Below are 18,882 nucleotides of genomic sequence, written 5' to 3'. Positions count from 1 at the left end.
GGGAGCAATGATATAGAGGAGCTGATTGTGTTTTCATATGGGACAAGTTCTAAATACTCTTGTACTTTGCAGAAGAGTGAGTGTTTGCTTCTTTGGCGGAGAGGTCGCTCAATATTCTTTGGTGTATGTTGGTTAGCAGAGGGAAATGACCCAGATCTGGTCTGCAGCTGTTGTTGCTGGAGTTCCTGTGCACATGGAGTATTTGTTTGTAGAACTTCAAAAGTAGAGTTTCTGTTGGGGTTTTAACCCAGTCAGGCTAATCAATTGCTAAGGATGGACCCCAGATTTCACTTCCTTACAGAAATTGGATCATGCTGGTGAAAAAAAATTTAGCTATAATTTTCCTGGGGGGTGGTATCTCTCGTGCAGTACCTTAATGGCATAGAATACCCACAGTTCCTTGGTAGCCAGTCTGAAGCTCTCTGCCGCATTTATTATGTATAACTTAGTGTGATGTCGACAGACCCTGGTCGTCAGCAGGCCGGATCAAACCTGGGGCCTTTGGAGCTTAGCACATGAGCCTCTAAGCATAAGCTAAAAGCCAACTGGCTGTTAACTAAGGCTCTCTCGCTTTCTCTCTAAGTTGTTTCGGTGCCGCTAGATGGGACTGGGGTTTGTTTAGGATATTCTTCTGAAATATGTTGATTTTTATTTTTTCCAGGTTTATCTGTAGGTCCCATGTCTTGTAGTAGCTCTGTAGAAGATGTCCACTTCTCTGGAGATCTTCTTCCATAGTTGATAGTATGATGAAGTCGTCATCTTACAGCAGGCATTTTATTTCTGAGTGATTAGTGGGAGGTTAGATGCAGGTCTGTAATATCATAAGTTATTTCTGCTGCTTTTTAAAATTGGTCAATAATTGGTTTATTTATGACATTTCTCTTGTTTTCAAATCAAAATAAATTATAAAGAAGCTATCACTGCATTTGCTCGGAGCCTGGTAGTTTCCAGGTCTGCACAGTAAAGAGAGACCAGTCCCCTTATTCTTCTGAAGATACCATGTGACATCTTCAGTCACATTTGCTGTAATCTCCTGAAAGATTGTTGGAGTAATTAATTGAATCATAGATGAGATTTGGCAAGCTGTTAATCATGGAAAGGGAATCAGCAAGTCTCATTTTAGAGGTTGTAATGCATTGTCTCTGCTTTTCTTACTTCACTAATTTTTTCTTGTAATTTGATCCTAATGTCCAAAGCAAATGCAAGCAGGATAAAATAAGTTGTGTGAAACGACCTGCAAGCAAAATTCGCAAGCATGTGCCAAAGCTGATGATCACAGCGCTATCGGGCAAGGAGTTTATTTTTAGCATGGACTTCTGACTTTCATGGTGTCTTTTACAGATCAAGATTCACACACACACACACACACACACACACACACACACACACACACACACACACACACACACACACACACACACACACACACACTCTCCATCACTGTCCTCTGTACACACACACTCTCCATCACTGTCCTCTGTTTAACTCTCTAGTCTAGACTGCTAAGAGTCCTAGTCACCTGTGGTTGTTGACCTGTATGTTCCAGGCAGCCATGTAGTTCTCTTCTTGGAGTTGAGTAAGGCATGGCACAACACATGTATCTTATGATGCTTGAGTTTTATGAACCAATTGCGGGAGTAAAGGAGTGCTTCCATAATAACAGTAAGTACCCTGAAAATGTAGGCTTGGAAAAAATTGCTGTTCACTTTAGCAAATATTATCATGTCCTCAGTTCATGAGTCTGTTGTTTTGGGATAAGACCATCCAAGTTTTAGGTGGACTTTAGAAAGGATTAGCTATCATTAATAGCTATAACTTTTAGTATCTTTTAGATGCAAATGCAGAAATCAGCTGAATCATTTTATGAAGATTATAAAGACTGATTGTATTGCCCATTCTTCAAACAGTTCTTAAAGGAATGTGAGAATAGAAATCTTATATAACGTTTAAATAGATTGTTACACATTAGTTAGGAAACCCTTTCTTTTTAAAAGTATTATTTAATCTGTAAATTGCCAAATGTGCTTTTTAGGTCCTCCAGGTCCCCCTGGGGGGTTGAGAATAGAAGATATTAAAGACACTTCTGTGACACTTACTTGGAGTCGTGGAACAGACAATCATAGCCCTATTTCAAAGTACACTATCCAGTCAAAGACTTTTCTTTCTGAGGAATGGAAAGATGCCAAAACAGGTAAGGGTAGTATTAGAACTAATAAAATCAATAGATTAACTTTTGACTCATTTTACATGTGCTTAATTTTATACATTCCTTACTGGATGACTAACAATATGTGAAGTTGAATACATAAGCTTTTCCAGGATCATGGCCTTATTCTTTAGAAAATATTTTATGTCAAAATACATTTCTTCAGCAAAACTGCTTATCTTAAACACTTCTAAATTCTGGGAGTTAATATGAGCCAATCACATGCAGAGATTCTGCCCACCAAGTAAGTAGTGCAGATTCTCAACCATGAAAATATTTCTTTCCCACTCAGCACATTTAATTTTTGAATAATTTATTCTGGGTCTATAGAATTAACATTTCATTCCTTTTGTTATGCCTAATCACACTCCTTTAATCAAATGGAACGTCTAAAATCTTTTTCTTGAGAGTTAGGTCATCACAAATTAATCTTTTGACTGTGAAATATAGTAGAATTTTAATAGTTCAGTTATAACTTTTTATCTAAGTTATGCTTTGATACCACAGTGATAGATGCCTTAGAAACATACCCAGCTTTATTGACCCCTAAATCCCATTAAGATCACTGGGAGTGTAAGCGTTGCAGGACCAGGCCTATTCTAGAATGTATAGTTATATTTGTTATATGTTATTTTAACAATTAATATTAGTATATATGCCTTACCTTGCCATTCCCCTTCCCACCACACACATCGCACAAACTCATTCAACATTGACTCCCCTCCCAGCTAGGACCTTTCAAATCCCTCAGCTTCCTCCAAACCAAGGTGCTAACTTCTAATCATACTCTATGTTCCATTCCTGGATAGTTGACGGATCTTTCCATCTATGCCTGGCTAGCCCGTTGGCACTTACTTAACTTCGTATTTAACTTTCAGAACTGTGAGTGAAATTCCAGGATTATGAGCTTCAAAAGCATTTGATTGTTACATGAAATATAGTTGCATTCCAGCTTTTTCAGTGCATTATTCCATAGGAGAAATGTCCAAATGTCTCAAGGTCCGGTGTGCAATTATTGAGACTGCCTCCACCACTCGTCCACTTGCAATTGCAATTTGTGATCTTGTAAAGATTTATCCCAGATAATCTCATAGATTTCAACTCCTCATTCTTTGCCAGAACTGCTTGTACAAAAGAGAGATCCCGTTTTATAATGTAGTGTTCGTCTAGGTGGCTGATTACAAACAGAGAGGAGGGAGAAACCACAGAAACTCAGATTATTCTTTCAGCTGACTGCAAAATGTTCCTTTCTAAGCAGTCTCTTGTTTCATTTAGATCCTCCAAACATTGAAGGAAATATGGAGACCGCAAAGGTGATTGATTTAATCCCATGGATGGAATATGAATTCCGGATAACAGCAATGAATACTTTGGGGATAGGAGAACCTAGTATGCCATCCCAAAGAATTAGAACAGAAGGAGCTGGTACGTAGACACAAATTGTTAAGATATCTTTAAATGCTTAAATGTTCTTTTTATTTTTCTACATTTTCATTCATTTTGGTAGAAGCAGAATGCAAAAAAGCATTTAAGTCCAAATAGAATGGTGTAACTAGTCATAATTGACTGTAGTGAATAATTATCAGATATCCTAGTGCCAACCGCAAAGTAGGCAACAAAATGAGCAGTCTTGACATCAAATGATACATTTACACTGTCTTTAATGACTGCTGTTTTTTACTAGCTCACTGCCATGGCTAGTTATGATCCCAAAGTCTGGAGAAGATTTTATGGTCTTTCACTTGCATCAGACTAACAAATCTCTTGCTTTGGGAGCTTAGACCATTTAATGGTATCTGTATGTTTTAAAGACACACTTCCTACAATAGGTTTATCCACAGACACATGTCCAGTTACTGGGCTAATCTCATCACGTACACTATAGAGCTGGCCAATGCGGCTCTGCCCGGTATTCCTGTTGGCTCTTTTAGTGCTCTCAGACTGGTCTCTTCCTGTTGTTTCCAGCCTGTTGCTTCTCTTCCCATTTATGGCAGACTTCTTGTCCTTCAGACTACAACCAGTGATGGACTCTCTGAAACTGGTGTGACTACTTGTTCCAGCAGCACTGCTTATAAACCAAACCATCCCTCCTGTCTGAGCTGCTGGCCCAAGGTTTTATGCCCCTACTCCTGGGTCAGCCTAATATCAGTTACAGAAAGAAGGGCAGGATTTCAGACTACTGGAATATTGACTTTCAACCCACGGCTAACATGAATCACTGGGCCCCGTTGGTCTGATTACCCAGTTCAGAAATAGAGAATTTCTATTCAATTTCAGAAATAGAGAATGAGAGGATAAAACTCATTTCCAATTGTTACTGGTAGTTAGAGGGAAATTCTTGACAAGGAAGGAGGCCCTATCGCAGTACGTTAGCTGTCGTCCAGTAGTAGTGAGAAATTACCCAAACAGACTTGTGTTATAGCTCTGACACTTGTATCCTCAGTTCTCCAAGAAACACAGATGTCATATAGAATGACTTACTCTTTTATTCATGTAAAAATATTAAATTAAATTAACAAAGAAGAGAAAAACAGCATGAAATTGCATTCATTGGGGATGTTTTCTTCTCCCACCTTTCAGAGATCCTCTGCAGTATGTTTTAAATTAGTTAATTATTGTTTTTGTGCAGGAAGAATATATACATTTTTTTAAATCAGCAAATGTTCATTTGTTTCTTAGCTTGCTGTATTCTAATCATAAGACATGCCAGGATGTGTGTTTTACTGGATAATGCCACTTCCCTGTGATTGAAGGTTTGGTCTTGTGCCTTCTAATGCTGTGTCAAAGGCATGACATTATCCAACACAACACATGCCCCAGTCTGTCTAATTGCTTAATGTTAAGATCTCGGAGCACAGTTAAGCATATCCTGTAGGCTGGGACAGGTACATCATAAAATGAATTCTCCCAAATGAAGAATTAGATGCTGAATATATCATTCAAGATAATATATTCTGTTTTGACTGTCTGAAGGAGATAACAGCAGTGCTTTTAGAGCTAATGTGTCACTGCAAAAAGGTCTATATCCAGCAAGACTTCCATATCACTTTATCCACCTTAACAAATACTAGCTCCAATTTGCAGCCCTGTTCTTTATCATTTTTAGAAGGCTGCTGTCCCATGACTTGAAGTTGAAATATATATTTGGAAAATAGATTAAATGTTTGCTCACTGCAAATTTTGCTAAGAATAACCAAAAGCAGAATCACCTTTAGTCTTTTAAAAATTAGATTGTTAGGGAGTAAGGAAGCATTGATTCATCAGGTTAGTGGAGACAGGAAAGAAAAATCCACAAAACTGTAAAACCAAAGTGAACGGAAATTACTGCTAATAAACTTAGCTATTAGTGTCATATGTTTCCTTAGTCCACAGCTGCATTTGGACAAGAGCCTAGGGATCTGAAAAATAAATGTGCACTTGCTTCTTGGAGTGCTGGCATACCATTAATATTTCTCTGCTGTTCTGAAGGGAGGGTGGAAACAACCCTCACATGTAGAGGGATTGTGATACTTAATGTATATCAATAGCCTTGTGCTGGGTTCATGAAACTTCTTTCAGTCTCCTCCCCAACTTAAAGAATGACATGCCCTCCCCTTTTGCATCAGGCCTTTAATATCTTTGGAAGGTTCAGCTGGTTGTCTCGCTGCCTATGCAGGATGGAGGACAACTAGGAGCAGCATTTCTGCCTGTGGCATATTATGACTGGCACTTCTGGTGAATCTAAACGGACTGTTAATGCAGGCATTTATAGAAGTTTTATGGCATCAATCATGCATGCTGCTTAGAATACAAACCGAAGAATGTAATGCACTAACATGTTAATGGATAGGATCCCCTGTACTGAAGAAAGTGTATTTCTTAGCATGAGTTGGCACTTATTAGATATGACTGGTGCCATCCCCCATCTGAATTTCCTGCTTAGAATCTCACGCTAATATGGCAACCAGACACTATATGTGGCTTTTCAGTTTAATGTGTGTTGAATAGGACCCCTAAGGTATCAGGTATTTTCATTGCACAGCTTGGAACCAATGCTAGTATATTTTGATTATTTGATTATAAAGAACAGCTGCTCAATATGACACAGGATCAAACATTGCTACTAATCTGCTGTGCCATCTGAGTAATGGATAACACATTGCATAAGTTTAACTGTGGTATCTGACAATTGTCAGTGGCACAAACAGCTCTGAACCTTCACTCTTTCTTCCATGTGCATATGGCCTTCATTTTAATGGCTGCTTTTAACTGCATGCTTGTTGTACATGTAATTAAGATAAGTTTAAATTAAAATCTGTTTATTTTGTTCAGTACCACTGAAGTTACATAATGACTTCTTGGGGTTTTCCTGTTAGAAGACTAGCTATATATATTTTAGCTCCTAGATACTAAAATTCAATAAGTCTCTGCAACCAATTCATGTTAGGAAAATGAAGGTTGGGCACTTCTCCATTTAATTGAGTTGTATTGATAAATATATTAGTCCCAGTCATCCCTTGCATTGCACTTTGGGTCGCCATTTACACCTGTGCTAAGTGAGCACAAAGTGGGTGTCAGAGGCTACCAGTATGATTTGGGCTGCTTGATCTTTCAAACTTACAAGTCATCTCAATGCTAGTTTTTGAATTTCATTGTCTTCCTTTCAAAAGAAAACATTAAAAATGGGAAAAAATAAAGTTCCTACCTGGCCTTGTATAAGGCACCAGTTGGCCAGCTGTTTAAATAGGGGAGAGTGCTAGCCTTGTCCAGTAAAGTCTTGTGTCATTCTGTGTGCAACTTGCATCTTACGAAGTAGTAGAAAAAATGTGATGTATGATAATAACACGTATTACTTGAGAAAAAACTATGTGATCATGTAGTTAAGTACAGTAAATTCCTCACTTAAACTCGTCCTGGTTAACGTTGTTTCGTTGTTACGTTGCTGATCAATTAGGGAACATGCTCATTTAAAGTTGCACAATGCTCCCTTATAACGTTGTTTGGCAACCGCCTGCTTTGTCCACTGCTTTCAGGAAGCCCCCCATCAGCTCCCCAGGGTGGACCGGAAGCCTCCCATCAGCTCCCCGCTCCCCTAAGTTCCCTGTGCAGCAGCCACCCAGCAGGCTATCACTTGTCAGCAGTTCAGCTGTCCCTCCCCCTACTCCCATGTGCTGCTCCTGCCCTCTGCCTTGGAGCTACTCCCGGGAGCCTCCTGCTTGCTCTGTGGGGGGGAGAAAGGAGGGTTAATGTCAGGGTGTCCCCCTCCCACCTGCTCCTGCCCCCTGCTTACCCCTTCTCCATATAGAGCAGGGTGGGGACACGGCAGGGCTAAGGAGGAAGAGAGCTTGCTGGCCGCAGCTACTATCTCAACTTCCTGATATACTTAAAAAGGCAATGTACTTAGAGTGGTGTCAGTGTACTTAAAGGGGCAATGCGCATCTCTCTCTCACACACACACAGGGTGTATGTCTCTGTCTCTGTCTGCAATGCTGTCTCCCCTCCCTCCATTTGTGCTGCCTTGTAGAGTGTGAGGCTACATTAACAACAATGTGTTAACCCTTGAGGCTCAGCCAAATGCTAGTTCATCATTTAGCAGTAAGGCGTTCCCTGGGAAATATCCCACCCTCTTCCACCCTTTAACTTCACCACCTCAACCAAGCTTCACAATCATCATTGCTGTGTACAGTATTACATTATTTGTTTAAAACTTATACTGTGTGTGTGTGTGTGTGTATGTATGTGTGTGTGTGTGTGTATATATATATATATATATATATATATATATATGTATATATGTATTTGTCTGGTGAAAAAAATGTCCCTGGAACCTAAACCCTCCCCCCTTTACATTAATTCTTATGGGGAAATTGGATTCGCTTAACATTGTTTCGCTTAAAGTAGCATTTTTCAGGAACATAACTACAACATTAAGGGAGGAATTACTGTATGTCATAATGCACATGCACTGGGAGCATATTTAAGGTTCTATGGGCAACCTTAACTGTCATTTCTTAACTTTAGAGTGCTTAACTGTGCAACCTATTAATGAAAGACCACAGGTGGATATACGAACAAGGGGCAGGAGCAGACAAGATAACAATGAAATTATCATTTTTAGTCCAATAAGAACTACCAATTGCCTATCTTTTGGAAAGTGTTTTGCAGTCATCATGGCAGAGATGAGTTTCAAGGAACCTTCCTTACCAGGTCCATGGGAGGAAGGAGCTTGCACATCTTAAGAACTACCTTGCTTTTACCCCAGCTATATTCAGTGGGAATTGAGGGCTGTCAGTGTCACACAAGTGAAAATAAAGGAGTAAATTATAATGGAAATGGTAGGAACTTCCTGTTTTTTACCATGGTGCTGCCCAGATATTAAATTTTAGCAGATTTTTTTTCAAAGTATACAATATCAGTCTTCAATTTGCAGATTTCTAAATGAAACATAAAAATACAATATATACAATCAAAAGTTTAATTTACTTTGAGTACTGGAGCCTTAAGTCCCAATCCTCCACCCACTCAGATCAATGGTAGTTTGCCATTGACCTGAATGAGAACAGAACTAACGTCCCTGTCCTGTAGAGACTTACCCATGTGCTTAACTCTATGTATAGTGAATAAATCCATTGACATCAGTGGGCTATTCACAGAATGTGTAAAATGAAGCATGTGTTTAAGTCTTTGTTGAATGGAGGCATAAGTCTTTAAAGACCACACAGTGAGCAAAGATAAGAATAATAAAATGCTTTTCTCCTCAGATCTATGAAGGGCGTGTTCAGTTTCTGAATATCCAATTTAAAAAGTAAAGTGAACATGGCCAAAATCAGGAAAGAGTTATTACCAGCAGTGCCTAGTTACCATAACTGGAGAGAACTGGCACTTTTCCTGTGGCAAAAGCTATACGTTAGTCTTGGCAAGACCACAGACTCTCATAGCTATTACAGGCTATCATTATTGTAATTGTGTGGGCCATATGGGCTCATTGGCACTGCTAGTAATTAATGGTTCTCTCTTGAATGAGAGCTCTGAAGTCTGAGAAAATGTTGCTTGTCTTTTCTGTTATTCCAGCTCCTAATGTGGCTCCTTCTGATGTTGGAGGAGGGGGTGGAAGTAACCGAGAGCTGACAATAACATGGGTGGTGAGTATCAAAATGAAACTGCATTGATTATGTGCTGTGCTGGGTATGCAGCGTCTGATCCTCTTCCCACTGAAGTCAGTGGAAGTTTTGCCATTGACTGCAGAGAGGGCAGGGTTGGGCCCACAGTAAGTTTGCAGTCTTTGTCTTTTGAAATACATAAGAAGGAAGGGAAAATGTGTGCTTTTAGATTGTTATTTATTTATCTTTATAAAATATAGCTTTAGGCACCTATCTGATGCTCTGGGCACATATTGCATAGATTAAAACACAGAAGCAGAGTCTAAGATACTAGATTAATTTATTAGAACTTCAGAAAGCAGCATTTGGATTTTGACTTAAATTTTACTTTGGATCAAGTATTATTCTAATTTTGAAGCCCACAACCCAAACAGTAAGCAGGTTCACTTAAATGTTTTAACAGCTACATTGCTGGACTCTTTAGTTTTAATTATGGGCTCTTCTCACATCACACACTTACCTGCAACTGGAGTGGAATGCAGAGTTGGAGAATGACACTGAGTGTTAGAAAGTAACAGTAAACGAAGCTTTTTGTAAATTGCAGACACAATAAGTGGTGGCTCCATGATATTCTGTCTTTAGAAAGTCTACTATAGGAATATGTAGTATTACTGTTTTCCTTCTGGGGCTGGAGCAATTCTTTGGAAAATTCCACCCACTGAAAAAAAAGTCTTCTGGAAATGCCCGGTCGATGAAAAAGAGAGCCAGAGAAGTAAAGGTTGAAAACAGGGAATGAAGAGAAGAAAGGCAAGAAAATGGGAAGAAGGGAAAAAATGGAGCAGAAGAGGATAAGAAAGCAGGGGAGAGGAAGATCATACGTAAACTAAAGATGGATGGAATGGAAAGGAGAGCTGAGAAGTTAAAAAGAAGCTACAGAGGATGAAGTATGGGAAAGAAAGAAGTTCCTTCCTTGATATAGTAAAAGAAAGAGTTGTGGAAGTTTATACTTGCCTCCAGCAATCAGAGGCCACAAAGTTACACTTTTAAAAAGTAACCAAAGTTATCTTGCTGTCCTTGGCCCTTCTAGTCACTTGCCCAACATCATATGGAGAGTAGAAAATATAATCTTTGTTTCTTTAGGAATGGTTGATATGTCAGATGTAGCTCATAATGTATGTACCTCTACTACTAAGAATGCTTTCTCTTTGATTAATCAGTACGTAAAGCCTACTTAGGACTGACAGCATCTGCTTTATTGTCCTAGCAAGGATGCTCCTTTAAGAAAATACAGGTTTGTTTAAAAAAGTATGCATATTGCACCTGTGCGTGAGTGTGTATATGTGGAATGCTGTATTTTAGGGTTACTAAACCCCTTGGGAGGAGTCTATCAAATGTGACAATTATAACCAGCCACAAATTTGGGAGAAAGGTGTTTTTTGTAATTAAGTTAAAAAAAAGGAAACTTCAACATTCTGTAAAAATGGGTTTTCAAGATATCTTTCTCAATACCAGTAGACAGTCATTTAGACAATATACCATTCCTATTATTTTCATTTTGTTTTTAATTGCTCTTTGAATAGAGAGAATCAAATAAAAACACATGCAAAGCACAGTGGAGCAAGACAGATTAGTTTTAAAATATTGACATACACACTGTTGTCTCAGAGAAAGATTAAGAATGATACATGTTGCACTGCATGTAAAGACCTGTATTCCTGGCAGTGTTGGCATCAGGGAGACTTGCATAATTGCAAGCTATGACTAAATTTAAAAAAAAAAATTATAACCAGGAGGATAATGACTAATGCAAGATCTGAAGTCTAAGATCATTTAGTTCTTTCTAATGGCCCCAAATAGATTTATATTCCAATTATTTCTCTTAGTGAATGTCAGTTTTTCCAGCAGTTCTGTAATGGGTAGTTCATTTAACCATTAAAACTAGGTGGGCAGAGTTTCTGTTTCTCAGGAATATCCAACTTTCCACTAGCATAACTATCAAGGGGTGTTTTTTTTTCTGTTAAGGTTAGATTTGCTGTGCCCACCTGACATAGCATAGAGTGACTTAGATAAGGGTATTTGTTCCCAGAATTGCACTCACATTTGCATATGCTATTCCAATAATGTCATAATTAATAGCATGAGAACCAAATATGAGACAGGTTATGTGGCTGCCAACACCTACAACATTTTCTGATTCATAATCTCGGCTTGTGTGAGATATTCAGGGATCCAGCCAGAGCTCTTCGAGATCTTGTTTCAAAGGAAGTGCAGAGGTGGAGGACTTGAAGTGGTCTTTCATTTGGCCATAGCCTTTCTCCATTTCTCTTCATGGACAGCCTTTCCCATTCTCTTTTGAGGGCTAGAATTGGTGGATATTGCCTGGCGTTCAGCAATGTATAGCTACTTATTTCAAAGTAACATTTATGCTGACTATCTGGCCCTTTTGGCTGATCGTAAAAGAGGAACTGGACAATATGATATCAGAGTGGGCATCTGTGTTTGAAGGTAAACACAAAAAACCCTAACATTATGAAAGTAGAGAAGGGGGAAGAAGAGTTGTTGATTGACGCTTCAGGAGCAGAAGAAAATTTGTGTACTTGGGAAGTACACTTAGTGCCATTGGAGAGATCTGTAGAATTGAAAGGAAGAACCCAATGTGAAAAAAATGTGGCAGGAGTACTGTGGGACCAAAGATTAAGCAACAAACTGAAGGGAAAAGAGTATGCTCCGTGTGTTCGTCCCTGCCTGCTCTATGGTTTGGAAATAGCGGGTCTTACGAAGTTGGAAAAAAAGAAGATACAAGTAGTAGAAAATAATAAACGGAGGAGCATGGCAACAAGCAGATGGTAAACAAAGGGGACATGGAAGAAATAACGGGGATGATGAACTTGGGACTTCCAGTGATAGATAGGCTGGAGAGTGCACGTGTGATAAGAATGGGAGAAGAATGAGCAGCAAAGAAAGTGGAAGCAAGAGAGAGGACAGCAAGAAAGCATGTGGAAGACTGAGGATACAAAGGAAAGACTTTGTCAAGTGTAGTTTGAAGCGAAAAGATCTGGAACCCTAAGATCTATGAACCTGTGCAATGGACTAGAAGGACTGGTGAAGAATTGTGGCCACTTCCAACCACAAGTACACAGGAAAAGGAGTCAAGAAGTGAAGTGATGTATTATTAAAGTTCTTCAAATAGCCTGTGGAAAATGCAGTCTCACACTTTCTCTCTCCCATTTGGGGAGAAGATGAAGGAACGAAGATCCCATCTGGTCCTGGTTTATTATATCTGAAATGCTACAAGGATGAAGATACTGTACATGCTAACAGCTAACAGTGGTAACCCAAGACAGGGAATAAAAAAACAAAGCATGGCACTCTTTCCATGTTTCAGAATTAAAACAAATTTCAGAATCTCAAAATCCTCCATAAAATAGAATTTGTGTTTTCTGCCCATTCCATTTAAAACTATTTTTAATTCTAAAAAATCTGACCCAGAGTGTCCATTGAGTGGATGATATAGTAATGGACAGCAGTGTAAAGCCTGAACATAATATATTCCCAGCTGTTACACTGCTGCAGGTCCATTGCTCCTCACATCAGCCCTTGCATGGATGTTCTATGCAGGAGAGACTCTGTTGGGTTTGGAGGGCAAAAAAGGGTGGAGCAGGGGGCTACTCTCAAAGACATCAGCCTCTGCTCAGCCTTCAGGTTCACACAGAAATCAAATAAATGGTAAATAAAGCTTGTAGCTCTATTAATCTGAGTCTGCTCCATGTCTGTTGCTGAACAGCCAGAGGAAGAACCCAGCCAATGGCAATAGGATCCTGTCTCTTTACATCTAGAATGATCGGAGTCTCTACTTCAGAATCCATGGACGGTTGCCTTGGATAAGTCTTCCAGAAGTGTTACCCCCGATTCAGCCAGAAGCATCACTGATCAGTGACATGAGTAGGGCCCAACAGGGTGCCATAAAGATGACGGATGATAGTCCATGTGGGTCTGAGGAATGTGTAAAGTCTTTAGGGGGTGAAGTTCTGGCAACACTGATGCTAAAGCAGTTGAATGGATAGCACATTACCTGCTCTAACTGAGAATTTGCCATTACCCCTTAGTATGGGAAATAAATCATCATAGGGATATTTGTGATATAATGGCAGGTATGAATCCATTATTAATTGTTTGTGTCTGGAGCCTGTGATAGACATCTGTGAGTTACACACTCACTCTGGCCTTCTCACACATGCACGCACGCCCAGAGTCTGTGTTACATACTCATTGTCGCTCATCATTTTTTAAAAAGGTATCTTTTTCTGGCTTCAGCTGAATATAGTTTTAGAACAAAATCATCTTAGCCTTCTCTAGTTGGAGACAGCATGACATGCATTTCTGTAGTACTGGATCAAAAGCAAAAGTTGAACTTGAATCTTATTGTTACCAGATGTAGTCAGTGATGGAGATGGTGTACTTTTGAAGCGGATGGAAGCAAATCAGAGAATGTAATTTCGATGCAATATTTTTGCAATTTATATGTGGATAAATATTTTTAAACTTCTAATTAGTGATCCATGGTTAACCATAAAATGTTAACTCTTAGTCTTTTGTCTCTTCAGCCTTTGTCAAGAGAGTACCACTTTGGCAAGAATTTTGGTTACATAGTAGCCTTTAAACCATTCGGTGAAAAGGAATGGAGAAGAGTTACAGTTACCAATCCTGATATTGGCCGATATGTGCACAAAGATGACTCTCTGCCCCCCTCAACAAAGTTTCAAGTAAAAGTGAAAGCATTTAACAACAAAGGGGATGGACCATTCAGCCTTGTTGCCATCATTTATTCAGCACAAGATGGTGAGTAAAGTTTACATATTAAAATCTACAATAAGGGCCTGATCCAGCACTAACAAAGTAAAGGGGACCAGGATCAGGGGAAGTGAAATTAACTGTAGCAGGATTCAGCAGGAAGTACCTTCAATGAATAGGGTCATTCTTGGCCATCACTCCTGAACTTCTTACTCACGCAAAACTCCCATGAGAGTTTGTCTAAGAGTATGTCTAGGCTGTATACAGCTGGGATTGTGCTTCCCAGTGCAGGTAGACTGACAGGTGCCAGCTCTGCTTGTGCTAGTATGCTAAAAATGGCAGCGGGGCCATGGGCAGCGGCTTGAGCTAGCTGCCTAAGTACCTATCCAGTGGGCTGCATGAGATTGTACTTGGGCAGCTAGCCTGAGTCCCTGCCTGCGCCGCAGCCATACTGCTATTTTTAGCATCTAGTTTAAGCAGAGCTAGCGCATGTCTGTCTATCTGCCCTGGGAAGCATACTACTAGCTGCAGTCTAGACATACCCCACATGAAGAACTGTAGGACAGTGCCCATGATGGGCAGAATAGCACTGCATGGTAACTTGTTTTCTGAACTAACAACCTACTGTTACTCACACTTTCTTGTCAACTGTCTGAAATAGGCCACTCTCATTACCACTTCAAAAGTTATTTTTCCTCCCTTGGTATCCTGCTGTCAATTGAATTGTCTCATTAGACTAACCTCACACTTGGTAAGGCAATTCATATCTTTTCATGTATTTATACCTGCTCCTGTATTTTCCACTCCATGCATCTGATGAAGTGGGTTCTAGCCCACGAAAGCTTATGCCCAAATAAATCTATTAGTCTCTAAGGTGCCACAAGGACTCCTCGTTGTTTTAACCCACAAAGAAATTCACATAGCAAATACCCATTCTGAACCTTTGTACAGCTAGTTAAAAACAAAGGATTTGGGGAATTGGAAAAAAAAGTGCCTCCTTCCACATTTGCTGTATCACAATGCCATGTTTCAGACAACAGTCCTATTTGGGTCATCCTCACCAATGCAGTATGATCGATGCAGACACTGAAAGGTGAATTGTTATATCTTGCTAAGGAAAACTAGAAAATAAGTACTCAAATTAAATTTAAAATCATTCGCTTTTTAAAAAAGAAACCACTCCTGCTATCTTGTAATACACAGGCGAGTTTTTAGTGAGAATTACTGTCCAAAACTGTCTAGGACAGTTAGTGGCAAAGGATTTCAGATATTTCAGTTAATAAGACTGATATTCATAATTGAACTAATGGAAGCAAAAATGCTGTTCGTTACACTTTTTACATATGCTTTAGTAGTAGTCAGCTTTATTCTAAAATAAAGTAGGAGTACATTTTTTGCTCGTTAACTGGTGGTGGTAAATCCTATCAGTCTTAATATAACAGCTGTGGTATTTAAGCATACTACTGCAGAGGAATGATTAATTTGGTTAAGTTTTCAAGCCTGTTCAAATTCTAATACTTATAAATTAACTCTTCCATGCTCTTTTATTCCAGTTTAGACATTAAAGCAATCAGGTGAATAATTAAATGAAAACCCCTTTGACATTTTACTAAACCTTTTCCTTAATCCTTCTTGGAATTATTTCAAATTCAGCAATCTGCAGGATTTCAGTTAGAAATGTCATTTCCTATGCTGAGTGGAAGAAAGCATTAGAAAAAGGTAAACCTTAGAGCAGAATAATATAGGCAATAATGTATAACAAAAACATTACACTATAATGTCTGCTGCCAGAAATACAAAACAGAACTGTAAAGAATTGCTCAAATTTTTCATGTTGCAGAACAGAATCTGCTTCACCAAAACAGAACTCCAGCTATTGAAATGAGAGCAAAGAGCCAAGAGGTGGGACCAGATAACAAGGCCACATTCTCACACTTCAGACTCCATTCTCATCTCAGTGTACTTCATTGATTTATGCTTGTACCTCCCATTAACACTAATGGGAACTTTGTATACAAATCGTCCACACAGAGAGAGAAACATAGAATAGACCCTTTTGTTTCTTATGTTAATTGAGGGTCCACACTAGCAACACTTAGCTAATGTAATTAATACTGATCCTAGTTATCAGAGAAGTGTACCTTAGTATATCATCTTTAACAGCTGCTGCAGGAAAAGAATGATTATTGTTATAATAGTGTAAATGAATTAATATGTTGCTGATACCCAAATAGCATTTCAGTATCCTTTCATTTCTAAGAACATTGTCCACATCTGACTTGTAAGTTTCCAGGCCTGTTAGTGAAGTGCTAAATGTGTTTCTTCTAGAAAAAAATAAATATTACAAGCAAAAATTAATAATAGGAACATTAAACATGCACCTGCAACTTAATTGAGTTATAGGAACATTAAAATGCACCTGCAAGTTAATTGAGTTGTATATGTAAACTGCCTATATGATAGCAGCAAAATTGTTTTGTTTTCTGAGTTCAGCTATTTAATAGAGCCATCATGCATGTGTGACCAAACACTTTGGGAGCAGCAAGCAGGTGTAGCTCCAGAAAAATCAGAGAAAAGCAAACGAACAGTAATACTGACTTTAGAAAATGAAAGAAAAATAATCTTGGTAGTTGCCACCCTATAACTCTAGTCCCAGCAAAATAACTCTGCACCTGCACAGAGAAACACTAAGCTTTCAAGGTCAAATTACGCCCATTGCAGCCACTAAAGGGGCAGAGGTCACAAAGAAACTCCTTCCTTCCCTAGAGCACCAGGACAGAAGCAACCCAAACTTGCGCTGAGGGTGTCAGGGAGCTCCAAACATTGTCTACAACATTAGCTGCCCCAAAGGAGAATGCATCTGTGCACAGCCATGTCCCTGTCCACCCAGCACATCAATAAGCAGGGGCTGCAGTGTAACCCAGCATACACCTTTCCAACAGGTGTAGCAAGAGGCAGTGCACACCATGTGTTCCTGAGATCCCTGTAGGCATTTGGACTTGTATAGTTGTGAAGATTCTCTGTAGCTCTACCCTACACAGAGCCATATGGAGTTTACCCTCTCACTGCCCTGACAGTGATTCCTAATTCCACAAGGTTTCCTTTATAGAATAACTGAAGTATGAGCAATAAGCAGAATGTTTTTGGTAAAGAATACGTCTTGTGAGGCAAACTGAATTGCTTTTTTTTATTGGTAGAATTACAGAATTGGAAAATGACAAATGGAGTGGATGTCATGTATTTGAACTGTAATGTGAAAATGGAGTGTCTGCAAAATACTTAGAGTGTAAATACCAAATAAGAAGCAAAATTAGTATTATTGAAGGGGCCATAAATAAGCTTAAGAGGGTGAAATATGAAAGGTAACATTCAGATTAACATCAAGATAATCACCCTGACAGTAAGAACTATTTGGCCCAAGGGAAATGATGGAAGCCCTGTGACTTGGGCATTTAAATCTTGGGCATTGGACAAAACACTACTAAATGGTAGAACGGGAAGCAATCTTGCATTGGCATGGAGATGGACAAGATAACCTGGTTTCCATCTCTAATGTCTGCACAGCTATGATTCAGCAAATGATAAGGTTATAGACAGTCAAGGGAACTTATCGAATGTGTTGCTAGAGATTGTAAAGCTACATAATCATGATCTATACGTTCATTGCTACTGAGTTATGTGTTTTATCATAAAGCTATATATGTCTAATTATAATCCTAGACATCTTTATTCATTTTAGTGCACTACTTTTATTCTGTGCTTCCATGTGTTTCATGCAAACATGTATGTAATGAAATTGCATTAGCACTAGTCATACTTAGTACTAAAACTTTAGATTGTGGTCTTTGTGCTTACTTAAATGTTTGTAGTTGAGAAAATAGCCATAGTATCAGTGCATTTTTTTTAAAAAGTTATCAATTTGAATTATTAACTGTTAGTGAAAGACAATTAAGAAGAGTAACTTTGCACATAAGATTATTTTGTTACCTTAGATACTTCTCATAAGAAATGTAACTGATTTTTTTTTCTGAATAGTGGCTGTTTTGATACATAGTTGACTTGATGCCCAGTTGGCAGATTAAATATATGAAAGCTTTCCTGTGCTGAGGCAGCAGTGGCTGTCTGTTGCAACTTGTTTCAAAAGACCCATAAAAGAGGAACTGATCTTAGCTTGAAAAATGGAATCTTTCATAGATTATGTGGCCTGTTTATGCATTTTTACATTCATTAACTCCTTTGAAATGCAAGCAATAGAGTGAAATTGGCAGCTTCTTCTAACTAAACTAGCACCTATTGTTTTAGGCACTACAAGTTAATTTTTAAATAAAAAAAAACTTTTCACATTAAAATGGTCCGAATTGTGCATTTGGCAATGCAAGGTCAGATTTTTAAAGTTAAGCACACATAAACATTTGCATGTGTCCAATTTACATGCACAAATACCGGATATGAATGCACCTGCGTGGTCAGTTAGACACACAACTAGCCCACTGCATCATAATTATCTGACTTGCATGCACATAATGTATGTTATATCTGCATGCATAAGAAGCAAATAAATATTTGCATGCAATTGACTTTGAAAATGTAGCCTACAGTTTTTAATATGAGAAACACTATACAAGCTAAGTAAAAGATCATTGATTTTTTGGTTCTGTTTTTATTTGAGCCTATTTTTAGTTTATTAAACTTTCACTTTGGAACCTGCTAAAGCTAATAAATAATTAATATGGGCCTAATCCTGAGATCCTTACTCCACTTTTTCTCAGTCCTGTCTCAAACAAATACCCAGTGAAATTAGAGTTT

General features: G+C 38.7%; 1 protein-coding gene across 7 annotated transcripts in view; it reads left to right on the top strand.

Moving 5' to 3' along the window:
• The window catches only part of CNTN1 (contactin 1), a 421,087-nt gene that overhangs the window by 340,038 nt on the left and 62,167 nt on the right, over positions 1 to 18,882 (top strand). For all 7 annotated transcript variants that reach the window (XM_037888163.2, XM_043549235.1, XM_043549232.1 and 4 more), the window contains 4 exons: positions 2,033 to 2,191; positions 3,482 to 3,631; positions 9,257 to 9,327; positions 13,890 to 14,124. In XM_037888163.2, coding sequence (XP_037744091.1) covers positions 2,033 to 2,191; positions 3,482 to 3,631; positions 9,257 to 9,327; positions 13,890 to 14,124 — 615 coding nt within the window. The remainder of the gene's footprint in view (positions 1 to 2,032; positions 2,192 to 3,481; positions 3,632 to 9,256; positions 9,328 to 13,889; positions 14,125 to 18,882) is intronic.

The sequence above is a fragment of the Chelonia mydas genome, chromosome 1 (assembly GCF_015237465.2).
Source record: "Chelonia mydas isolate rCheMyd1 chromosome 1, rCheMyd1.pri.v2, whole genome shotgun sequence".
In the NCBI taxonomy this organism is placed as follows: Eukaryota; Metazoa; Chordata; order Testudines; family Cheloniidae; genus Chelonia; species Chelonia mydas.
The sequence above is the reverse complement of the archived record's forward strand: the minus strand, read 5'-3'. Positions and strand labels throughout refer to the sequence as shown.